This window comes from Ascaphus truei, chromosome 20 (assembly GCF_040206685.1).
Source record: "Ascaphus truei isolate aAscTru1 chromosome 20, aAscTru1.hap1, whole genome shotgun sequence".
Lineage (NCBI taxonomy): Eukaryota > Metazoa > Chordata > Amphibia > Anura > Ascaphidae > Ascaphus > Ascaphus truei.
Genome location: NC_134502.1, coordinates 26662248 through 26688245, shown reverse-complemented (window position 1 = coordinate 26688245; position 25998 = coordinate 26662248). Strand labels below are relative to the sequence as shown.

The following is a 25998-nucleotide window of genomic DNA, read 5'->3' as shown; positions in this document are numbered from 1 at the left end:
TGTGAGTAACACTCCTGGAGTAGATGTTTGGTTTTATGAATTCTTTTGTTTCTTAAAGTGACGGTGTTTAAATTGTTTAGAGTCACTAATGGAGAATTAAACCACTGAAAGGTTGAGGGCTGAGTGCCCCTTGTGTGTATACACATGTTTGTCCCCCTTTTCTACAAATTAAACCCTAGAAGACTGTGTCGCGAAGAGCTTGGGCAAACGGCAGCGTTACATAAAGGGAGCCGTTTGCCACAGTATATTTGGGAAGGGTATATTGAAGGTCTTCCCAGGGGCTATGATGGGGAGGGGGGGGAGATATAGTCGGGGGCCCCCGCACCTTGAGCCAACCACCGTAGAAGAAGAACTGGAGCAGAGTAAACATGGGGACGTAGAGATCCAGCTCGTAGCCGGTTATGTTACGGGCCGGGTCCAGGTACTGGCGTCCAATCAGACAGGTCAGGAAGAAGCTGTACACTGCGATGGTAACAACCTGGAGGTCACGCAGAGAGAGACGTCATACAGGCAACCGTGAGGTCACGCAGAGAGGGAGAGGGGGGGTGGAATGTGGCACGCAGAGAGGGGAGGGAAAGAAGGGGGGGGAGGCGGCATGCAGAGAGGGGGACACGGCGCCAAGAGGGGGGGACATGGCACACAGAAAGGGGAGGGACAGAGCACCCAGAGAGGTAGAGACGGGGACCCGGCGGGCAGAGAGGGAGAGAGGAGGACACACGTGGTGCGCAGAAAGGGAGAGCGGCGCACAGAGATAGGGGACACAGTGCGCAGAGAGGGAGAGAGAGGGGTACTCAACCTGCAGAAAGGGAGAGAGGGGGGCACGGTGCACTTAGAGGGGGGTGGCGCGGTGAGCAGAAATGGGGGGCACACCACACAAAGAGGGGGAATGTGGCACACAGAGAGGGGAGTGTGTCGTGCAGAGAGGGGGTAACTTGGTGCAGAGAGGGGAGATGCGGCGCACAGAGGGGGGGACACACGGTGCATAGAGAGGGAGCACGGTGCACAAAGAGGGGGGGACATGGTGCACAGAGAGGAGGGGTGACGCGGTGCACAGAGAGGGAGAGAGTCCGGAGACGTGACTGACAGACTTCACACACGGAGCGTTTCTTACCTGCGTATAAACCAGCGGGACACTCACCATGTCGTAATGAAAGAGCATCCCACATTTACCCCTAAATTCGTTTAACTCCTGGGAGGAGGGGAGAGAAGGAGAGAGAAGATAGGGGAGGAAAGATAGAGAAGATGGGGGGGAGAAAGAGACGATGGGGGGGAAAGAGACGATGGGGGGGGAAGAGACGATGGTGGGGGGAGAGAGAGAAGATGGGGAAAGCGAGAGAAGAGGGGGAGAGGGGTGGGGAAGAGCAAGAAGAGGGGTGAAGTGAGAGAAAAAGGGGAGAGAGAAGAGGGGGAAGAGAGAGAAGAGAGGTGTGGAAAGAGAGAAAAGAGGGGGGAAGAGCGAGGAAGGGGAAAAGCGAGAAGGAGGAAAGAGCGAGAAACGGGAAAAAGAGAGGGGGAGGAAAGAGGGGTGGGGTAAGAGAGAGTAGGGGAGTAAGAGAGAGTAGGGGGGTAAGAGCGAGTAGGGGGGAAAGAGCGAGAAGGGGGGAAGAGCGAGAAGGGGGGGGGTAGAGCGAGAAGGGGGTGGGAAGAGCGAGAAAGGGGTGGGGAGAAGAGCAAGAAGGGGGTGGGGAGATGAGCGAGCCGGGGGTGGGGAGATGAGCGAGCCGGGGTTGGGGAGATGAGCGAGCCGGGGGTGGGGAGATGAGCGTGCCCGGGGGTGGGGAGATGAGCGAGCCACCAGGGGTGGGGAGATAAGCGAGCAGGGGAGGGAGCGAGCAAGGGGGGAGGAAAGCGAGTAGGGGGGCAAAGAGCAAGTAAGTGGAAGGAGAGCGAGTAGGGGGGGGAAGAGCGGGCAAGGGGGGGAGAGCAAGGGGGAAAGAGCAAGCGGGGGGGACGGCGAGATGAGGAGTGGGAAGAGAGAAGAGGTGGGAGAGAATAAAAAGTTAAGTCAGAGTCTTGCAGAGCGTCGCTTCATTAACCCACCTCCTGCAGAGCATCACTCAGCTAACCCCCATCCCACAGAGCGTCTTTACGTTAACCCCCTTCGGCAGAGCATCGTTCCACTAACCCGCCCTCCCCTTCTGCAGAGCATTGCTCCCCTAACCTCCCCACAGAGCATTGTTCCACTAAGCACCCCCTGCACAACGTCGCTCCGCTAAGCCTTCCTGCACAACATCGTTCCACTAACCCCCCCTGCAGAGCATCGCTCCACTAACCTCCCTCCTGAACAACATCGCTCCACTAACCTCCCCCACAGAGCATCGCTCCACTAACCTCCCTCCTGAACAACACCGCTCCACTAACCCCCACATGCACAGCATCGCTCCATGACCCCCTCCTTCTTGGCCCCTTAACTTACTCCGATGGGAGAACCACTGGACCTTCAGTGACACTTTCCCCCACGTACGAACGTGGAGACCTTTCCATCCTTATTCTCGAGACGGCATCTTTATATTAGCTCCTTTCCTGGCAAGGACGCTACTTCGGGCCCCGTTAAGACGGTTGTACGGCTGGAGTTTTATGATGTCACTCCGCCGTAATTTGGCCCTTGCCTTCCGTGTTTTAGTGTAACGCAGTTTGGGGTTACTGCAATGGCATTGCAGACGTGCTTATCGGCCTGCCCCCGCTTGCTTAGGATGACATAGGATCTGTGTCCGGGCTGTATGGCGCCAGTCGCAGAGCGTTTACTCACGTGGCTTTCTACCGACATCCTTCCTAGGATAAATATCCCGCAGCGTTTCTGAAATGTCGGAGTATCTTTTCCTCTTTGTAGCAGGTTTAGTTCCCCAGCAGGAGTCCTCTGCTTCTTACACGCCTCCTGCAATTCTCCTGCCATCTTTCCCAAGGTCTCCCTCTGTGACCCCAGTGTCTCTTCACTTTTTTACCTCGTTATCTTTGGCCTCCAATGCCTTCCGAGCTGGTTCCATTTTCTTTTTAACAGCTTCAGCTTGATCCTGCAGTTCCCGTCTGAGAGACGCCACCTCTTCCTGGTGCCTGCTCTGCGCCTTTTGCGTCATATTTTGGAGCTCGGCGGATTTCATCGTTGTTCGCGTTATCCGTGCCTCTTTCTCCTGGGTGAACTGACTTTTTGGGATAGAGCAGCTTTTTTGCTCCTCCAGCTCTCGTTCCAATTTCTGGGTCTTTTCCCGTTCCCTGTTATACAGAGTCACCTGGCTTCTAAGCTCCTCTTCCAGTGATGCTGTGGTGGTGCTTAGTGTCAGCTCGTCAGGTTGCTCACCGGGGACACGCTGGGTACGCCGATGGTCCTGCAGCATTTGCTCTGCTGGAATGCGCGGCTCCACGGAGTCAACTTCTTTTTGCAGTACTTTTTCTGCATTCACCAGTGCTTCCCGAACTTCTAGTTTTTCCTGGATCAATTGCTTCTTTACATTTTCTACTTATCCCTTTCACTGACCTGGTCAGCCAAGCCTGAATTTTTCTGTCTCAGAGTTGTCTTTGCTTTTCTTATAGTCTCTAAACCAGGGGAGCGCAATCTTTTTCCCCTGCGCCCCGCTGCCGGCTGTCCTCCTCCCCACGTGCCCCCCCCCCCCCCTTACCTTGGTTCCCGGCGTCTGGGCGTCATGACGTCATTTTGCCATAGCAATGCAACGTCACATGACCCTGCAGCATAATTTGACGCCATGTTGCCATGGCGACGCCTTTCCACAAGCCGGCTGAACCAAGGTAAGTGAGGTTTACAGAGGCTTTCGCCACTTCCCTGACATTTTATTTAAGTGCCTTCGGGAAGTGTGCGGGGCCTTCGGAAACCCCGCACCCTTACGGATAACCTTGCGTCCCCCCTGGGGGACATGCCCCCCAGTTTGCGCACCCCTGCTCTAAATGAATCAAGATCTCTCCCTCAGCATCCTACAATTCACAGACCTCTGTGCTGAGAGCGTGGACCTCATGGCGCGAGAGTTCCAGCTCTGTGCTGGGGATACGTATCTCTTTCTGGGAGACTTTGAGCTCTTTATGCAGCCTTATTTCTGCACTCTCCGGTGATTCCTGCACCCCATCATTCGCCTGTATAAATTCTCTCGTTACCCTGCCAAGCTCTGCTTTGAGCGCGCGAGCCTCTTGCTGAGAAACTTTTCATTTTGTGATGAAGTCTTGAACGTCTTTCTGGGACAACTCACAGTACAGTTTCCAGTCAGTACAGCTGAACCCCATTATAACGCGGTCCTCGGGTCCACACAATACAACCGCGTTATAACCGGGATCGCAATAATAATTTAAAAAATGGCCGCCGCGATGAGGGATTCCACGTCCACCGGAGGGGGAGAGCTGGGATAACTCTCCCAGCTCTCCCTGAAGGTGGCGTCACAGCATCACCACCACGCAGCACTTGCCCGGCATCTGCAGCAGCAGCTGATCTGTGTGCTGTGCAGAGAAGTTGTGAGTCTGCGAGAGGGGGGGGAGCAGGGGGAGGATCTCACGGAGTCTGGGCCAGGATGTCAGCTGTCTGTGTGAGTCCCCAGCGAGGAACCAGCTCCCTTCTCTCCTCCCCCGCAGCGGGGGTACAGGGAGGGAGGTGTGTGTGGGGATGTGCAGGATGGGGAGATGTGATGGGCAGGGGGTGGGATGTGCAGAAAGGGGTGATGTGCAGGCAGGGGGGATGTGATGTGCAGGAAGGGGGGATGTGATGGGATGTGCAGGCAGGGTATGTGATGTGCAGGCAGGGTATGTGATGTGCAGGCAGGGGGATGTGATGGACAGGCAGGGATGATGTGAAGTCAGGGTGGATGTAATGTGCAGGCAGGGTATGTGATGTGCAGGGGAGGGTGTGATGGGCAGGGGGTGTGATGGGCAGGGGGGGGAATGTGATGGGCAGGGGGGGTGTGATGGGCAGGGGGGGGGTGTGATGTGCAGGTGGGGGATGTGATGTGCAGGGGATGTGATGTGCAGGCAGGGGGATGTGATGGGCAGGAGGGGGGATGGGATGTGATGTGCAGCAGGGGGTGATGTGCAGGCAGGGGGATGTGATGGGCAGGGGGGATGTGATGTGCAGGAATGTGGGATGTGATGTGCAGGGGTGGGGTAATGTGCAGGGGGTGGGCAATGTGCAGGGGGTGGGCAATGTGCAGAGGGGTGTAATGTGCAAGGGGGGATAATGTGCAGGAAGGGGGATGTGATGTGCAGGGGGGTGATGTGCAGGAAGGGGGGGATGTGATGGGCAGGGAGGGAAGGGATGTGCTGGAAGGGATGATGTGCAGGTTGGGGGGTGATGTGCAGGCAGGGGGATGTGATGTGCAGGAAGGGGTAATGTGCTGGCTGGGGGGGTGATGTTGCATGCAGGGGGATGTGATGTGCGGGAAGGGGGATGTGCAGGCAGAGGGGATGTGATGTGTAGGCAGGGTGATGTGCAGGCTGGGGGGGGGGGCGTGATGTGCAGACAGGGGGATATGATGTTCAGGCTGGGGGTTGATGTGCAGGCAGGGGGAAATTATGTGCAGGAAGGGTGTGATGTGCAGGGGGGTGGGATGTGATGTGCAGGGGAGTATTGTGTGTGTCGGTCCGTTAGCAATAAAGCTTTAAAAAAATTGCTTTAAAAAAACGGGCGCCACGCTCACACCACGTTATAAGCAGATCCGCGTTGTAGCAGATCGCGCTATAATGGGGTTGAGCTGTACTTGTTTTCTCTGATTCACTCGGCTTTCTGTATATGGCGGTAGCGGTATCCTTTGTCGACTCAAGGTCAGTCAAATGTGAAGCTTCTTCCTTCCAGCTTTGGTTTTCCATTTTTACTGTCTCTATATTAGTCAGGGCCTTCTCATAGGTCTTCTTTAACGTACGTGTTTAGACATTGGCACTCCCAGCGAGAGTGCTCCAGCTCTATTTTAAGAGCGTGAAACTCTTTTTGTGAGACGTCCAATTCACTATGGCAATTGTGAACTTCTTGCAGAGTCTCCTCATTTCTCTGCTTCAAGTTAGCAATCATTTGATCAGACCTGCTCTGCTTTTCAACCATGGCGGCCACCGCAGCGTTTGCCCTCTCCATACTATTCTTCACCTCCTCCAACTCACCCCGTAAGAGGCGCTCTGTATTCTGCAAAGCAGCATGCTCAAGTAAAGCGGAGCATAAACTCCTCTGTAACTCTGCGTTAGCCTCCTGTATCTTGGAGTTAGCTTCTCGCTCCTTACCCAAGCGTTCCCGCAGGACTTTATAATCAGGGTAGGCAGTTTGGAGTGCAGAATTTAAGGCATCTTGATCCTGGATCAAGGATTTCGCTTCCCTTTGCTCCTCCTTTTTCCTTTGCCGCTGTTCCTAAGATGATTCCGCCCCTCTGGTCTCCAGCACATCTCGGCATCTTTCCGCCCCTCTGGTCTGCAGCACATCTCGGCATCTTTCCGCCCCTCTGGTCTCCAGCACATCTCGGCATCTTTCCGACACACGTTGTCCGGCCATCGCAGGCTCAAATAGTCCAGTCTCTTCCTCCTGCTCACACCACATTGCTTGCTTTCGTTGCTGTGGGGTACAGTATTCCTCATGCTGCTCCTGTTGCCACTGTTTATATTTGAGGGTGTGGGGACACGATTCTTCCATGGGACCTGGCTCCTGATAGGCCCAGCATACTGAATCCTTCAGTTTCTCGCCTGGCTTTATGCGGTTTTGTTTCCCTGGTCACGTACTTCAGGATTGTGGGGTCCCGCTCTCTGGGCAGCTTTCATCTCTGGGCATGGCTCTCTTTCTGGGGCCGCATATGCATCATCATCCTCATCATCTTCATAAGGCCTGAAGGGACTCTGTTTCACATGGTTACACGTATTGCCAAACAAATATTTGACGTCAGCCATTTTAAAATACTGTTTACACCACACTTGCTAGCTGCAATTTCACCGGCTTCAGCAAAATAAAAAAATTGTTTTGGTTTTCTGCTTGGGTTCATGATCTTAACACATCTTCATCTACTGACCCCCAGAGGCGTAGCATCCCACTTCTGACACCACCTGTGGCAGGACGTCCTCGCGGCAAGGTCAGTAAGATGCTAAGACACTGTGTAAAGCTTAACTGTAGTGGTTTATTAGCCACAAAACAAATAAACATCTTACCCTTTAAGAAAACTAAATAATAAAATAAACACCTATTCCCGTTAGGGAAACTAACTAGACTTCACTGTGACCCTTTCTATCAGGGAGCCAGCAAATCTGGTTATCCACCCAAAACATATACAATGTATTCAAAGTTCAAAATCAGAAAGTCTCTTATCTGTAATTGTGGCTTCAACTGTATCAGGAACGCCGGTTCCGGGGAGCAGGCTGTGTCCAGCTCATAGCAGTCTTTATCCTGGGTTGGGGTCCCATCTGGTCCCAGCAGCAGAGCTTCTTGCAGGGCTGGGGAACCAGAACAGCCTTCCTAGCTGGGAGAAGCCTCTCTACCCATACTGTGTTAGTGACTCTGCATATATATTGTGACAGAGTGTATATATATATATATATATATATATATATATATATATATACATACACACACACCAGTCAAACAACAGTCAAACAAGAAAGTCTTTTATCTGTTTCTGTTGCTGTAGGGGAAGCCTCTCTGCTCTCCTGGGTAAGAACCCTTGTGTGCTATGGAAATCTCTGTGTTCAGGTATAGAGGTCTTGTCCCCTCGTGTCTTGCTGTCAGCACACAGTCCTCCTGTGTGCTTCAAGACTCTCTCATCATGTCAGCACAGTGTGCCCTGTTTCCAACAGGAAGTTTTTTCTTAGAGCTCTAATTTAGACATGTGGAGTCTAGTTAATTGCCTGTCTGCAATTAACCATCTACCTGCTGGATTTAGAGGCAGTTTATCTGAACCAGGGATAAGTCCCTGTTACACCCACCCCCTGCACAACATCGCTCCACTACCTCCCCCCCTCCTGCAGAGCATCACTCCACTAACCCCCCCTGCACAACATCGCCCCCCTCAACCGCCCATCCTGCAGAGCATCGCTCCACTAACCCCACCTCCTGCAGAACGCTACACTAACCCCCCTCCAGAAGAGCATTGTTCCCCAACCCCCCACCCGCAGACCATCGCACCCCCTCACCTCCATGAGCAGTTTGAACGCTGGGTCGTCTCGCACCCGCCCCTCTCTCCGTGCCTGCACCGCCAGGTTACAGAACCACACGCACGGGATCCAGTACTTATTGTACGGCGAGCGCAGCGCCTCGTACTTCCTCATCTCCTGGCGAGTCATGAACCCTGAGAGTCACAGGACTGTGTCACTGTCACGGTGGACCAGTACTTATTAACACTTTTATATTTTTGGGATTCTCGATTGAACACAACAAGGCAGGAAAAATAAATTGTCATTTATTTCCTTAATAGACAAACACACGACAACCTCAGAATACACTTAATAATCACTTACTGGGATGGGGAAATTAAATAAATTGCCCTTTGCACGAAAGCTGAAGAAATAAAGTCTCTGGCTTAAAGTCCTTTTGGCTAGGTCGCAAGTTGCCAACCTAATATTTCTGCCAAATGAAAGACATTCGTTTTTATCGTTTGGGAGTCACCAGGGCTAACAAATTCCTGAAGTAGGGGTTAATCCATAGTTACGATGTTGTTAACCCCGTGCGTTCTGGAACCGCTACTGCTGTACTTGAACGGAATCTTGAGCAAAGCTTGGATAAGTCATGAATCGCCCCGGGGATAGCTCGACAGACATGTTTATAGAGTTTACAGTCCTATCTCTAACATGCGAGCCCAATCCCCTCCGTGGGAACATTTAACCCACCAATCCCCGTTCTGCCAGGAGTTTGTAAAAAGGGCAGGGGCTGCCTCCTGGTTTGCACAGAGCATATGTCAAATTCACACCTGCTCTCCTTAGCATACCAGGGTCAGCCCCTTACCTGGTGACCCTGAGTCTGGGATTTGGCCACAAAGTGTGAATGGCCCATGCCGAGTACCGGTATCTGGCACTCAGCAACATCCCGGCCATTTTCACACTTTGGATCTCTGAGGCTTTTCAACTCTGGACTTCACTAGACTCAGAGGCTCCCACTTAGCAGGGGCCCTTTGAAGTGCAGAGAGGAAAATACCCTCAGCTCATGCATTTGTAGCAGATGGCTACATCAAGGAATTAATTGCGGGCGGACAGAAAAAGCTTCCTGCCGGTACCTTTTGAAACATACCTAAAATACAGTTTATCTATATATATATATACTTTCTGTATGTGTGGGGGACACCAACCAATATGTATGGGCTTAGTACATCCTTAGCTAGCTGCACTCCAAAAATTAGAATGCTAGCTTGCTCCTTGTGTCTGAAATACAATTGGCCCAATTCGCATACATTGCTATTACTGCAGCTATGGACTGAGCTGCAAAATGGGGACAATAATGATGATGGAGGGGAAAATATGATATTGGGGTGACAATACACTTTAACCCCTTCCGTCCCAACAGGGATTAGGGTTAATAGTGGTGGTGGAGGGGAAAACACATCAGGGTGATGCACATACATTTAACCCCTTCAGTCCCAATGCGATTTAGGGTTAATCACTACAAAACAGGGACAATACGGTGTTGTAGGGGAAAATATGACATTTGTGGTGTACATAGAATGAACCCCTTCTGTCCCAACACGATTTAGGGTTAATCAGCCAGGCATACTGCCTTTATTATGGGCCTGATTAACCCCGATCGTCACAGTCACCTCCCGTCTGTGTCACCCTGCAGGGGGAGGGGCAGACTCCATGTCCCATAGCTCCCTCCTGTCTTTGTCACTGTGTCACCCTGCGGGGGGAGGGACAGACTTCATGTCCCATAGCTCCCTCCAGTCTGTGTCACTGTGTCACCCTGCGGGGGGAGGGACAGACTGCATGTCCCATAGCTCCCTCCTGTCTGTGTCACTGTGTCACTGTCACCCTGCGGGGGGAGGGACAGACTCCATGTCCCATAGCTCCCTCCTGTCTGTGTCACTGTGTCACCCTGCGGGGGGAGGGACAGACTCCATCTTCCATAGTTCCCTCCTGTCTGTGTCACTGTGTCACCCTGCGGGGGGAGGGACAGTCTCCATGTCCCATAGCTCCCTCCTGTCTGTGTTACTGTGTCACCTTGCGGGGGAGGGACAGGCTCAATGTCCCATATCTCCCTCCTGTCTGTGTTACTGTGTCACCCTGCGGGGGGAGGGACAGACTCCATGTCCCATAGCTCCCTCCTGTCTGTGTCACTGTGTCACCCTGCGGGGGGAAATATGGGGAGACATATTGGGGTTAGGGTTTACAGGAGGGGGTATATATTTATTTAATGGGGGTGGGGGTCAACCAGAGGTATAATTTTTTTGGAGGGGGGCTAGAGGGGATATATGTTGGGGTGGGAGACCCACAGGGGGTATATTTTTTTGAGGGGTCTCACATGAGATATGGGAGGAGGGGGGAGGGGACAGGGAAGATAGAGGGGAGGAGGGGGGAAAGAGAGATGAGAGAGAGGGGAGGTTGTCTCACCGGCCTTCACCACATGATCCATGGTTGGGAACCTCTTGAAGACTGCGGTGCTGACAGAGCGCTGGATGAGGAGCGCTGACAGGCTGCAGTAGCGCATGAGAGTGCGGCGGTAGAGGCGTCCTCTCTCGTCTGTCCCATGCACGGTCCCAGAGATGACGCACATGAGGGGGTCTGGGCCCGGTATAGACTTGTACTGATTCCACCAGCGTTCCACTATCAGGGCAATGTAAAAACCTGCGGGGAGGGAGGGTGAGAGAAGGGGGGAGCGTGAGAGAGACGTGAGAGGGGGGGGGGGGGAGAGAGATGGGGGGGGATAGAGAGAGAAGGGAGGGGAGAGAGGGGGAGAGAGACATGGAGAGAAGCATAGAGAGACAGACAAAGAGAGACAGAGAAACACAGAGATGGAGAGGGAGAAGAGACAGAGACAGAGAGGGAGAGAGAGAAGGGGAGAGAGAGAAAGGGAGAGAGACAGGTAAGGAGAGACACACAGAGGGAGACAGGGAGGGAGACAGAGGGGGGGAGAGACACAGACAGGGAGAGACACAGACAGAGAGAGACATAGACACACAGAGAGACACAGACACACAGAGACACAGAGACACAGACACAGACAGACACACAGACAGACACACAGAGAGACACAGACACAGAGAGACACAGACACAGAGAGACACAGACAGAGAGACACAGACACAGAGAGACACAGACACAGACACAGAGAGACACAGACACAGAGAGACACAGACAGAGAGACACAGACACAGAGAGACACAGACACAGAGAGACACAGACACAGAGAGACACAGAGAGACAGAGAGAGAAACAGACAGAGAGAGACACAGACACAGAGAGACACAGACACAGAGAGACACAGACATAGAGAGACAGAGAGAGAAACAGACAGAGAGAGACACAGACACAGAGAGACACAGACACAGAGAGACAAGAAGACACAGACACAGAGAGACACAGAGAGAGACACAGACACAGACACACAGAGACAGAGAGAGACAGAGAGAGAGACAGAGAGAGAGACAGAAAGAGAGAGACAGAAAGAGAGAGAAAGAGAGAGACAGAAAGTGAGAGTCAGAGAGAGGCAGAGTCTATAGATGCCGTCTCTCACCCAGTACGAATGACACGGGGGGCAGCTTTGAGTACTTATTACAGTAAATTGACGCTTTCTCAAATTGACGTCTCTGATACTCGGACAGAAAATTCCTGAGGGGACAGACATGGGGACCGGTGACACATGCACGCACCCTGCAGAGCGTCGCTTCCTGCCTAACTTGCAGAGCGTCGCTCCCTGCCCAACCTGCAGAGCGTCGCTCCCTGCCCAACCTGCAGAGCGTCGCTCCCTTAACCCCTGTCCCTGCCAGAGACATGCAGAGCGCCTCTCCCTTAAACCCTCGCCCTGCCAGAAACCTGCAGAGCATCGCTCCCTTAACCCCTCTTCTTCTAGAGATCTGCAGAGCTTCACTCCATTAACAGAGCGCTGCAGAGCATCTCACCTGTATGTGAGGCTGAATAAGAGGTACAAAGAGACGAAGACAAGGAATTCCCCGTAGAAGAGTTTGTAAATACTCCCCTTCCAGAGAATTAAAAGCTTGAAAAATCCCCCAAACCGGGCATTAGCCACACGGGCGGTGTAAGTGACCGTCATATCACCCGCAGAGCGTCACACCGCAGGAAGAGCCCTGAAAATATCAGACACAGGTAAAAAGGCACTCAGGAGGCGGGTTACTACAATAACATGTTACAGGGGCAATAAGGCACTCAGGAGGTGGGTTACTGCAATAACATGTTACAGGGACAATAAGGCACTCAGGAGGCGGGTTACTGCAATAACATGTTACAGGGGCATTAAGGCACTCAGGAGGCGGGTTACTGCAATAACATGTTACAGGGGCAATAAGGCACTCCGGAGGTGGGTTACTGCAATAACATGTTACAGGGGCAATAAGGCACTCAGGAGGCGGGTTACTGCAATAACATGTTACAGGGGTAATAAGGCACTCAGGAGGCGGGTTACTGCAATAACATGTTACTGGGACAATAAGGCACTCAGGAGGCAGGTTACTGCAATAACATGTTACAGGGGCAAAAAGGCACTCAGGAGGCAGGTTACTGCAATAACATGTTACAGGGGCAATAAGGCACTCAGGAAGCGGGTTACTGCAATAACATGTTACAGGGGCAATAAGGCACTCAGGAGGCGGGTTACTGCAATAACATGTTACAGGGGCAATAAGGCACTCAGGAGGCGGGTTACTGCAATAACATGTTACAGGGTTAATAAGGCACTCAGGAGGCGGGTTACTGCAATAATATGTTACAAGGGCAATAAGGCACGCAGGAGGCAAGTTACTGCAATAACATGTTACAGGGGCAATAAGGCACTCAGGAGCCGGGTTAATGCGATAACATGTTACAGGGGCAATAAGGCACTCAGGAGGCGGGTTACTGCAATAACATGTTACTGGGACAATAAGGCACTCAGGAGGCGGGTTACTGCGATAACATGTTACAGGGGCAATAAGGCACTCAGGAGGCGGGTTACTGCAATAACATGTTACAGGGACAATAAGGCACTCAGGAGGCGGGTTACTGCGATAACATGTTACAGGGGCAATAAGGCACTCAGGAGGCGGGTTACTACAATAACATGTTACAGTGACAATAAGACACTCAGGAGGCGGGTTACTGCAATAACATGTTACAGGGGCAATAAGGCTCTCAGGAGGCGGGTTACTGCAATAACATGTTACAGGGGCAATAAGGCACTCAGGAGGCGGGTTACTGCAATAACATGTTACAGGGGTAATAAGGCACTCAGGAGGCGGGTTACTGCAATAACATGTTACAGGGGCAATAAGGCACGCAGGAGGCGGGTTACTGCAATAACATGTTACAGGGGTAATAAGGCACTCAGGAGGCGGGTTACTGCAATAACATGTTACAGGGGCAATAAGGCACGCAGGAGGCGGGTTACTGCAATAACATGTTACAGGGACAATAAGGCGCTCAGGAGGCGGGTTACTGCAATAACATGTTACAGGGGCAATAAGGCACTCAGGAGGCGGGTTACTGCAATAACATGTTACAGGGGCAATAAGGCACTCAGGAGGCGGGTTACTGTAATAACATGTTACAGGGACAATAAGGCACTCAGGAGGCGGGTTACTGCAATAACATGTTACAGGGCCAATAAGGCACTCAGGAGGCGGGTTACTGCAATAACATGTTACAGGTGCAATAAGGCACTCAGGAGCCGGGTCACTGCAATAACATGTTACAGGGACAATAAGGCACTCAGGAGGCGGGTTACTGCAATAACATGTTACAGGGGCAATAAGGCACTCAGGAGCCGGGTTACTGCAATAACATGTTACAGGGGCAATATGGCACTCAGGAGCCAGGTTACTGCAATAACATGTTACAGGGGCAATAAGGCACTCAGGAGACGGGTTACTGCGATAACATGTTACAGGGGCAATAAGGCACTCAGGAGGCGGGTTACTGCGATAACATGTTACAGGGACAATAAGGCACTCAGGGGGCGGGTCACTGCAATAACATGTTACAGGGACAATAAGGCACTCAGGGGGCGGGTCACTGCAAATAACATGTTACAGGGGCAATAAGGCACTCAAGAGGCGGGTTACTGCAGTAACATGTTACAGGGGCAATAAGGCACTCAGGAGGCGGGTTACTGCAATAACATGTTACAGGGGCAATAAGGCACTCAGGAGGCGGGTTATTGCGATAACATGTTACAGGGACAATAAGGCACTCAGGAGCAGGGTTACTGCAGTAACATGTTACAGGGGCAATAAGGCACTCAGGAGGCGGGTTACTGCAATAACATGTTACAGGGGCAATAAGGCACTCAGGAGCCAGGTTACTGCAATAACATGTTACAGGGGCAATAAGGCACTCAGGAGACGGGTTACTGCGATAACATGTTACAGGGGCAATAAGGCACTCAGGAGGCAGGTTACTGCGATAACATGTTACAGGGACAATAAGGCACTCAGGGGGCGGGTCACTGCAATAACATGTTACAGGGACAATAAGGCACTCAGGAGCAGGGTTACTGCAATAACATGTTACAGGGGCAATAAGGCACTCAGGAGGCGGGTCACTGCAATAACATGTTACAGGGGCAATAAGGCACTCAGGAGGCGGGTTACTGCAATAACATGTTACAGGGGCAATAAGGCACTCAGGAGGTGGGTTACTGCAATAACATGTTACAGGGGCAATAAGGCACTCAGGAGGCGGGTTACTGCAATAACATGTTACAGGGGCAATAAGGCACTCAGGAGCCGGGTTACTGCAGTAACATGTTACAGGGGTAATAAAGCACTCAGGAGGCGGGTTACTGCAATAACATGTTACAGGGGCAATAAGGCACTCAGGAGACGGTTTACTGCGATAACATGTTACAGGGGCAATAAAGCACTCAGGAGCAGGGTTACTGCAATAACATGTTACAGGGACAATAAGGCACTCAGGGGGCGGGTCACTGCAATAACATGTTACAGGGGCAATAAGGCACTCAGGAGCAGGGTTACTGCAATAACATGTTACAGGGACAATAAGGCACTCAGGGGGCGGGTTACTGCAATAACATGTTACAGGGGTAATAAGGCACTCAGGGGGTGGGTCACTGCAATAACATGTTACAGGGGCAATAAGGCACTCAGGAGGCGGGTTACTGCAATAACATGTTACAGGGCAATAAGGCACTCAGGAGCCGGGTTACTGCAATAACATGTTACAGGGGTAATAAGGCACTCAGGGGGCGGGTCACTGCAATAACATGTTACAGGGGCAATAAGGCACTCAGGAGGCGGGTTACTGCGATAACATGTTACAGGGACAATAAGGCACTCAAGAGCCGGGTTACTGCAATAACATGTTACAGGGACAATAAGGCACTCAGGAGGCGGGTTACTGCGATAACATGTTACAGGGGTAATAAGGCACTCAGGGGGCGGGTCACTGCAATAACATGTTACAGGGGCAATAAGGCACTCAGGGGGCGGGTCACTGCAATAACATGTTACAGGTGCAATAAGGCACTCAGGAGGCGAGTTACTGCGATAACATGTTACAGGGGTAATAAGGCACTCAGGGGGCGGGTCACTGCAATAACATGTTACAGGGGCAATAAGGCACTCAGGAGGCGGGTTACTGCAATAACATGTTACAGGGCAATAAGGCACTCAGGAGCCGGGTTACTGCAATAACATGTTACAGGGACAATAAGGCACTCAGGAGGCGGGTTACTGCAATAACATGTTACAGGGGTAATAAGGCACTCAGGGGGCGGGTCACTGCAATAACATGTTACAGGGGCAATAAGGCACTCAGGAGGCGGGTTACTGCAATAACATGTTACAGGGACAATAAGGCACTCAGGAGGCGAGTTACTGCGATAACATGTTACAGGGGTAATAAGGCACTCAGGGGGCGGGTCACTGCAATAACATGTTACAGGGGCAATAAGGCACTCAGGAGGCGGGTTACTGCAATAACATGTTACAGGGGCAATAAGGCACTCAGGAGGCGGGTTACTGCAATAACATGTTACAGGGGCAATAAGGCACTCAGGAGGCGGGTCACTGCAATAACATGTTACAGGGGCAATAAGGCACTCAGAAGGCGGGTTACTGCAATAACATGTTACAGGGGTAATAAGGCACTCAGGGGGCGGGTCACTGCAATAACATGTTACAGGGGCAATAAGGCACTCAGGAGGCGGGTTACTGCAATAACATGTTACAGGGACAATAAGGCACTCAGGAGGCGAGTTACTGCGATAACATGTTACAGGGGTAATAAGGCACTCAGGGGGCGGGTCACTGCGATAACATGTTACAGGGGTAATAAGGCACTCAGGAGGCGGGTTACTGCAATAACATGTTACAGGTGCAATAAGGCACTCAGGAGGCGGGTTACTGCGATAACATGTTACAGGGGCAATAAGGCACTCAGGAGGCGGGTTACTGCGATAACATGTTACAGGGGCAATAAGGCACTCAGGAGGCGGGTTACTGCAGTAACAGGTTACAGGGCAATAAGGCACTCAGGAGGCGGGTTACTGCAATAACACGTTACAGGTGCAATAAGGCACTCAGGAGGCGGGTTACTGCAATAACATGTTACAGGGTTAATAAGGCACTCAGGAGGCGGGTTACTGCAATAATATGTTACAAGGGCAATAAGGCACGCAGGAGGCAAGTTACTGCAATAACATGTTACAGGGGCAATAAGGCACTCAGGAGCCGGGTTAATGCGATAACATGTTACAGGGGCAATAAGGCACTCAGGAGGCGGGTTACTGCAATAACATGTTACAGGGTTAATAAGGCACTCAGGAGGCGGGTTACTGCAATAATATGTTACAAGGGCAATAAGGCACGCAGGAGGCAAGTTACTGCAATAACATGTTACAGGGGCAATAAGGCACTCAGGAGCCGGGTTAATGCGATAACATGTTACAGGGGCAATAAGGCACTCAGGAGGCGGGTTACTGCAATAACATGTTACTGGGACAATAAGGCACTCAGGAGGCGGGTTACTGCGATAACATGTTACAGGGGCAATAAGGCACTCAGGAGGCGGGTTACTGCGATAACATGTTACAGGGGCAATAAGGCACGCAGGAGGCAAGTTACTGCAATAACATGTTACAGGGGCAATAAGGCACTCAGGAGCCGGGTTAATGCGATAACATGTTACAGGGGCAATAAGGCACTCAGGAGGCGGGTTACTGCAATAACATGTTACAGGGTTAATAAGGCACTCAGGAGGCGGGTTACTGCAATAATATGTTACAAGGGCAATAAGGCACGCAGGAGGCAAGTTACTGCAATAACATGTTACAGGGGCAATAAGGCACTCAGGAGCCGGGTTAATGCGATAACATGTTACAGGGGCAATAAGGCACTCAGGAGGCGGGTTACTGCAATAACATGTTACTGGGACAATAAGGCACTCAGGAGGCGGGTTACTGCGATAACATGTTACAGGGGCAATAAGGCACTCAGGAGGCGGGTTACTGCGATAACATGTTACAGGGGCAATAAGGCACTCAGGAGGCGGGTTACTACAATAACATGTTACAGTGACAATAAGACACTCAGGAGGCGGGTTACTGCAATAACATGTTACAGGGGCAATAAGGCTCTCAGGAGGCGGGTTACTGCAATAACATGTTACAGGGGCAATAAGGCACTCAGGAGGCGGGTTACTGCAATAACATGTTACAGGGGTAATAAGGCACTCAGGAGGCGGGTTACTGCAATAACATGTTACAGGGGCAATAAGGCACGCAGGAGGCGGGTTACTGCAATAACATGTTACAGGGGTAATAAGGCACTCAGGAGGCGGGTTACTGCAATAACATGTTACAGGGGCAATAAGGCACGCAGGAGGCGGGTTACTGCAATAACATGTTACAGGGACAATAAGGCGCTCAGGAGGCGGGTTACTGCAATAACATGTTACAGGGGCAATAAGGCACTCAGGAGGCGGGTTACTGCAATAACATGTTACAGGGGCAATAAGGCACTCAGGAGGCGGGTTACTGTAATAACATGTTACAGGGACAATAAGGCACTCAGGAGGCGGGTTACTGCAATAACATGTTACAGGGCCAATAAGGCACTCAGGAGGCGGGTTACTGCAATAACATGTTACAGGTGCAATAAGGCACTCAGGAGCCGGGTCACTGCAATAACATGTTACAGGGACAATAAGGCACTCAGGAGGCGGGTTACTGCAATAACATGTTACAGGGGCAATAAGGCACTCAGGAGCCGGGTTACTGCAATAACATGTTACAGGGGCAATATGGCACTCAGGAGCCAGGTTACTGCAATAACATGTTACAGGGGCAATAAGGCACTCAGGAGACGGGTTACTGCGATAACATGTTACAGGGGCAATAAGGCACTCAGGAGGCGGGTTACTGCGATAACATGTTACAGGGACAATAAGGCACTCAGGGGGCGGGTCACTGCAATAACATGTTACAGGGACAATAAGGCACTCAGGGGGCGGGTCACTGCAAATAACATGTTACAGGGGCAATAAGGCACTCAAGAGGCGGGTTACTGCAGTAACATGTTACAGGGGCAATAAGGCACTCAGGAGGCGGGTTACTGCAATAACATGTTACAGGGGCAATAAGGCACTCAGGAGGCGGGTTATTGCGATAACATGTTACAGGGACAATAAGGCACTCAGGAGCAGGGTTACTGCAGTAACATGTTACAGGGGCAATAAGGCACTCAGGAGGCGGGTTACTGCAATAACATGTTACAGGGGCAATAAGGCACTCAGGAGCCAGGTTACTGCAATAACATGTTACAGGGGCAATAAGGCACTCAGGAGACGGGTTACTGCGATAACATGTTACAGGGGCAATAAGGCACTCAGGAGGCAGGTTACTGCGATAACATGTTACAGGGACAATAAGGCACTCAGGGGGCGGGTCACTGCAATAACATGTTACAGGGACAATAAGGCACTCAGGAGCAGGGTTACTGCAATAACATGTTACAGGGGCAATAAGGCACTCAGGAGGCGGGTCACTGCAATAACATGTTACAGGGGCAATAAGGCACTCAGGAGGCGGGTTACTGCAATAACATGTTACAGGGGCAATAAGGCACTCAGGAGGTGGGTTACTGCAATAACATGTTACAGGGGCAATAAGGCACTCAGGAGGCGGGTTACTGCAATAACATGTTACAGGGGCAATAAGGCACTCAGGAGCCGGGTTACTGCAGTAACATGTTACAGGGGTAATAAAGCACTCAGGAGGCGGGTTACTGCAATAACATGTTACAGGGGCAATAAGGCACTCAGGAGACGGTTTACTGCGATAACATGTTACAGGGGCAATAAGGCACTCAGGAGCAGGGTTACTGCAATAACATGTTACAGGGACAATAAGGCACTCAGGGGGCGGGTCACTGCAATAACATGTTACAGGGGCAATAAGGCACTCAGGAGCAGGGTTACTGCAATAACATGTTACAGGGACAATAAGGCACTCAGGGGGCGGGTTACTGCAATAACATGTTACAGGGGTAATAAGGCACTCAGGGGGTGGGTCACTGCAATAACATGTTACAGGGGCAATAAGGCACTCAGGAGGCGGGTTACTGCAATAACATGTTACAGGGCAATAAGGCACTCAGGAGCCGGGTTACTGCAATAACATGTTACAGGGGTAATAAGGCACTCAGGGGGCGGGTCACTGCATTAACATGTTACAGGGGCAATAAGGCACTCAGGAGGCGGGTTACTGCGATAACATGTTACAGGGACAATAAGGCACTCAAGAGCCGGGTTACTGCAATAACATGTTACAGGGACAATAAGGCACTCAGGAGGCGGGTTACTGCGATAACATGTTACAGGGGTAATAAGGCACTCAGGGGGCGGGTCACTGCAATAACATGTTACAGGGGCAATAAGGCACTCAGGGGGCGGGTCACTGCAATAACATGTTACAGGTGCAATAAGGCACTCAGGAGGCGAGTTACTGCGATAACATGTTACAGGGGTAATAAGGCACTCAGGGGGCGGGTCACTGCAATAACATGTTACAGGGGCAATAAGGCACTCAGGAGGCGGGTTACTGCAATAACATGTTACAGGGCAATAAGGCACTCAGGAGCCGGGTTACTGCAATAACATGTTACAGGGACAATAAGGCACTCAGGAGGCGGGTTACTGCAATAACATGTTACAGGGGTAATAAGGCACTCAGGGGGCGGGTCACTGCAATAACATGTTACAGGGGCAATAAGGCACTCAGGAGGCGGGTTACTGCAATAACATGTTACAGGGACAATAAGGCACTCAGGAGGCGAGTTACTGCGATAACATGTTACAGGGGTAATAAGGCACTCAGGGGGCGGGTCACTGCAATAACATGTTACAGGGGCAATAAGGCACTCAGGAGGCGGGTTACTGCAATAACATGTTACAGGGGCAATAAGGCACTCAGGAGGCGGGTTACTGCAATAACATGTTACAGGGGCAATAAGGCACTCAGGAGGCGGGTCACTGCAATAACATGTTACAGGGGCAATAAGGCACTCAGGAGGCGGGTTACTGCAATAACATGTTACAGGGGTAATAAGGCACTCAGGGGGCGGGTCACTGCAATAACATGTTACAGGGGCAATAAGGCACTCAGGAGGCGGGTTACTGCAATAACATGTTACAGGGACAATAAGGCACTCAGGAGGCGAGTTACTGCGATAACATGTTACAGGGGTAATAAGGCACTCAGGGGGCGGGTCACTGCGATAACATGTTACAGGGGTAATAAGGCACTCAGGAGGCGGGTTACTGCAATAACATGTTACAGGTGCAATAAGGCACTCAGGAGGCGGGTTACTGCGATAACATGTTACAGGGGCAATAAGGCACTCAGGAGGCGGGTTACTGCGATAACATGTTACAGGGGCAATAAGGCACTCAGGAGGCGGGTTACTGCAGTAACAGGTTACAGGGCAATAAGGCACTCAGGAGGCGGGTTACTGCAATAACACGTTACAGGTGCAATAAGGCACTCAGGAGGCGGGTTACTGCAATAACATGTTACAGGGGCAATAAGGCACTCAGGAGGCGGGTTACTGCGATAACATTGTGTGTGTCAGTGTGTGTGGCAGTGTGTGTGCATCAGTGTGTGTGTGTCATTGTCAATGCGCTATGTACATTAATGGCGCTATATAAATAAAGACATACAATACAATAACATGTTACAGGGATAAAAAGGCACTCAGGAGCAGGGTTACTGCAATAACATGTTACAGGGGTAATAAGGCACTCAGGAGGCGGGTCACTGCAATAACATGTTACAGGGACAATAAGGCACTCAGGGGGCGGGTTACTGCAATAACATGTTACAGGGGTAATAAGGCACTCAGGGGGTGGGTCACTGCAATAACATGTTACAGGGACAATAAGGCACTCAGGAGGCGGGTTACTGCAATAACATGTTACAGGGGCAATAAGGCACTCAGGAGGCGGGTTACTGCGATAACATGTTACAGGGGTAATAAGGCACTCAGGGGGCGGGTCACTGCAATAACATGTTACAGGGGCAATAAGGCACTCAGGAGGCGGGTTACTGCGATAACATGTTACAGGGACAATAAGGCACTCAGGAGGCGGGTTACTGCAATAACATGTTACAGGGGTAATAAGGCACTCAGGGGGCGGGTCACTGCAATAACATGTTACAGGGGCAATAAGGCACTCCGGAGGCGGGTTACTGCAATAACATGTTACAGGGGCAATAAGGCACTCAGGAGGCGGGTTACTGCAGTAACATGTTACAGGGACAATAAGGCACTCAGGAGGCGGGTTACTGCAATAACATGTTACAGGGACAATAAGACACTCAGGAGGCGGGTTACTGCAGTAACATGTTACAGGGGCAATAAGGCACTCAGGAGGCAGGTTACTACAATAACATGTTACAGGGGCAATAAGGCACTCAGGAGGCGGGTTACTGCAATAACATGTTACAGGGGCAATAAGGCACTCAGGAGGCAGGTTACTACAATAACATGTTACAGGGGCAATAAGGCACTCAGGAGGCGAGTTACTGCAATAACATGTTACGGGGGCAATAAGGCACTCAGGAGGCAGGTTACTACAATAACATGTTACAGGGGCAATAAGGCACTCAGGAGGCAGGTTACTACAATAACATGTTACAGGGGCAATAAGGCACTCAGGAGGCGGGTTACTGCGATAACATGTTACAGGGACAATAAGGCACTCAGGAGGCAGGTTACTACAATAACATGTTACGGGGGCAATAAGGCACTCAGGAGGCGGGTTACTGCAATAACATGTTACGGGGGCAATAAGGCACTCAGGAGGCGGGTTACTGCGATAACATGTTACAGGGGCAATAAGGCACTCAGGAGGCAGGTTACTACAATAACATGTTACAGGGGCAATAAGGCACTCAGGAGGCGAGTTACTGCGATAACATGTTACAGGGGTAATAAGGCACTCAGGGGGCGGGTCACTGCAATAACATGTTACAGGGGCAATAAGGCACTCAGGAGGCGGGTTACTGCAATAACATGTTACAGGGGCAATAAGGCACTCAGGAGGCGGGTTACTGCAATAACATGTTACAGGGGCAATAAGGCACTCAGGAGGCGGGTTACTGCGATAACATGTTACAGGGGCAATAAGGCACTCAGGAGGCGGGTCACTGCAATAACATGTTACAGGGGCAATAAGGCACTCAGGAGGCGGGTTACTGCAATAACATGTTACAGGGGTAATAAGGCACTCAGGGGGCGGGTCACTGCAATAACATGTTACAGGGCCAATAAGGCACTCAGGAGGCGGGTTACTGCGATAACATGTTACAGGGGTAATAAGGCACTCAGGAGGCGGGTTACTGCAATAACATGTTACAGGTGCAATAAGGCACTCAGGAGGCGGGTTACTGCAATAACATGTTACAGGGACAATAAGGCACTCAGGAGGCGGGTTACTGCAATAACATGTTACAGGGGTAATAAGGCACTCAGGAGCCGGGTTACTGCGATAACATGTTACAGGGGCAATAAGGCACTCAGGAGGCAGGTTACTGCGATAACATGTTACAGGGATAAAAAGGCACTCAGGAGCAGGGTTACTGCAATAACATTGTGTGTGTCAGTGTGTGTGTGTGTGTATGAATATCAGTGTGTGTGTGTGTGTGTGTGTGTGTGTGTGTGTGTGTGTGTGTGTGTGTGTGTGTGTGCGCGCGCGTGTGTGTGTGTGCGTGTGTGTATATGTGTGTGTGTGTCAGTGTGAGTGTGTGTGTCAGTGTGTGTGTGTGTATATCAGTGTGTGTGTGTGTGTGTGTGTGTGTCAGTGTGTGTGTCAGTGTGTGTGTGTGTGTGTGTGTGTATATCAGTGTGTGTGTATGTCAGTATGTGTGTGTGTCAGTGTGTGTGTTTGTGTGTGTCATTGCGTGTTATCGCGTTGTGCTTTCACAGCCCAGTATCCGGTCTCCCCTCCGCTCTCTGTGTCTGTGTGTGTGTATCAGTGTGTGTGTGTCAGTGTGTGTGTGTGTGTGTGTGTGTGTGTGTGTGTGTGCGTGTGTGCGTGTGTGCGTGTGTGTGTGTCAGTGTGTGTGTGTGTGTGTCAGTGTGTGTGTGTGTGTGTATGTGTGTGTATATGTGTGTGTGTCAGTGTGTGTGTGTGTCAGTGTGTCAGTGTGTGTGTGTGTGTGTCATTGTGTGTTATCACGTTGTGCTTTCACAGCCCAGTATCCGGTCTCCCCTCCGCTCTCTGTGTCTGTGAGTGCAGGGGATGTGTTTCTGCTGCCTGTCTCTCACTCTCGCTGTGCGCTTTACTAGCTGTCTCATACACTCATCCTTTGTCACCTCTGAGAGTGTCGGCCTGTCTCTCTGTGTCTCTCTCTCAGTCCCTTGGGCTGTCTCGCTGTGTCTCTCTCACAATTCCCTGGGCTGTCTCTCTCACAGTCCCCTGGGCTGCCTCTCTCACAGTCACCTGGGCTGTCTCTCTCAGTCACCTGGGCTGTCTCTCACAGTCCCCTGGGCTGTCTCTCACAGTCCCCTGGGCTGTCTCTCTCTCTCTTTCTCTCTCGCTGGGTCTCTCTCAGAATGACAGTTGGATTTCTCTCTCTCTGTGTCTTTCAAACCTGACAGCCTGCTCCAACATTCCATCCAATCCCATCGCTCCTGTCATGTGTTGCCAGGCAGACCAGGGACAGTGTGTCAGTGTGTCATTATGTGTGTGTGTCAGTGTATGTGTGTCAGTGTTTGTGTGTCAGTGTGTGTCAGTGTGTATGTCAGTCTGTTTGTGTCAGTGTGTGTGGGTCAGTGTGTGTGTTTGTTTGTCAGTCTGTTTGTGTCCGTGTTTGTGGGTCAGTGTGTGTGTCAGTATGTGTGTGTGTGTGTGTGTGTGTGTCAGTGTGTGTATGTGTGTGTCAATATGTGTGTGTGTCAGTGTGTGTGTCAGTGTGTGTATCATTGTATGTGTGTGTGTCAGTGTGTGTATCATTGTGTATGTGTGTGTGTGTCATTGTGTGTTATCGCGTTGTGCTTTCACAGCCCAGTATCCGGTCTCCCCTCCGCTCTCTGTGTCTGTCTCTCACAGGGGATGTGTTTCTGCTGCCTGTCTCTCACTCTCGCTGTGCGCTTTACTAGCTGTCTCATACACTCATCCTTTGTCACCTCTGTGAGTGTCCTGTGTCTCTCTCTCTGTCCCCTGGGCTGTCTCGCTGTGTCTCTCTCTCAGTCCCCTAAGATGTCTCTCACAGTCACCTGAGCTGTCTCTCTCACAGTCACCTGAGCTGTCTCTCTCACAGTCTCTCTCTCTGTCACACTGGGACGATATAAGGAACAACAGTGCTGTGTGTGTGCATGTGTGTCAGTGTGTGTGTGTCAGTGTGTGTGTGTCAGTGTGTGTGTGTCAGTGTGTGTGTGTCACTGTGTGTGTGTCACTGTGTGTGTGTCTGTGTATATGTCAGTGTGTGTGTTGTATCAGTGTGTGTCAGTGTCAGTGTGTGTGTGTCAGTGTGTCAGTGTGTGTTATCGACTTATCGCGTTGTGCTTTCACAGCCCAGTATCTGGTCTCCCCTCCGCTCTCTGTGTCTGTGAGTGCAGGGGATGTGTTTCTGCTGCCTGTCTCTCACTCTCGCTGTGCGCTTGACTAGCTGTCTCATACACTCATCCTTTGTCACCTCTGTGAGTGTCAGCCTGTCTCTCTGTGTCTCTCTCCCAGTCACCTGGACTGTCTCTCTCACAGTCCGCTTGGGCTGTCTCTCTCACAGTCACCTGGGCTGTCTCTCACAGTCACCTGGGCTGTCTCTCACAGTCCCCTGGGCTGTCTCTCACAGTCCCCTGGGCTGTCTCTCTCTCTCTCTCTCGCTGGGTCTTTCTCAGAATGACAGTTGGATTTCTCTCTCTCTGTGTCTTTCAAACCTGACAGCCTGCTCCAACATTCCATCCAATCCCATCGCTCCTGTCATGTGTTGCCAGGCAGACCAGGGATAGCGTCTCCGGTTCCCCATCGCACCTTGTGATAGATGGAGCGGATCCACTCTATTATTCACACATTTGTAGCAGGGGCTGCATTCTTCCCCTACCAGAACCAATGACGCCACCACCAAGCCTTACACAACAGAATATTTATAATAACTACATGTAACCCTGCTTCCCCCCTTCCCCCAGACTCTACGATGGTGTCTAGGGTGCATGAGGGCAGATTACATGCGGTGTGGTGCATACCTGTGAGGAACAGGAGGGCCTGAGCTTCCCGCGATGTTATTGGGGAGCCAGGACTAGGCTTCTGGGGTGGTAGCCTCCATGATCTCTTAATGGTGCAGCGCCTCCATCTTCTATACTCCCAGGAATATGGGACAGGACCTGTATAGAAGAGCCCCTTCGGTCCCAGGGTAATAGCTTCCAACTCACACACAGTCTTTTGTACAAAGGA

The 25998-nt window shown here is 51.3% G+C and overlaps 1 protein-coding gene across 6 annotated transcripts in view; it reads right to left on the bottom strand.

Annotated features, from left to right (window-relative positions):
- The window catches only part of LOC142470815 (bestrophin-2-like), a 30367-nt gene extending 4917 nt beyond the window's left edge, over window positions 1-25450 (bottom strand). Inside the window, exons 1-7 of one of the 6 annotated variants that reach the window (XM_075577571.1) lie at window positions 25244-25450; window positions 11997-12182; window positions 11612-11706; window positions 10489-10722; window positions 8086-8240; window positions 1112-1189; window positions 326-478 (exon numbers count right to left, since the gene is read on the bottom strand). In XM_075577571.1, coding sequence (XP_075433686.1) covers window positions 326-478; window positions 1112-1189; window positions 8086-8240; window positions 10489-10722; window positions 11612-11706; window positions 11997-12148 — 867 coding nt within the window. In that variant the 5' untranslated portion in view covers window positions 12149-12182; window positions 25244-25450. Of the gene's footprint in view, window positions 1-325; window positions 479-1111; window positions 1190-8085; window positions 8241-10488; window positions 10723-11611; window positions 11707-11996; window positions 12183-23921; window positions 24183-25243 lie in introns of those variants that run through there. The other 5 variants (XM_075577575.1, XM_075577576.1, XM_075577572.1 and 2 more) reach the window with 5 other exon arrangements.
- Between the last annotated feature and the right edge of the window lie 548 nt (window positions 25451-25998).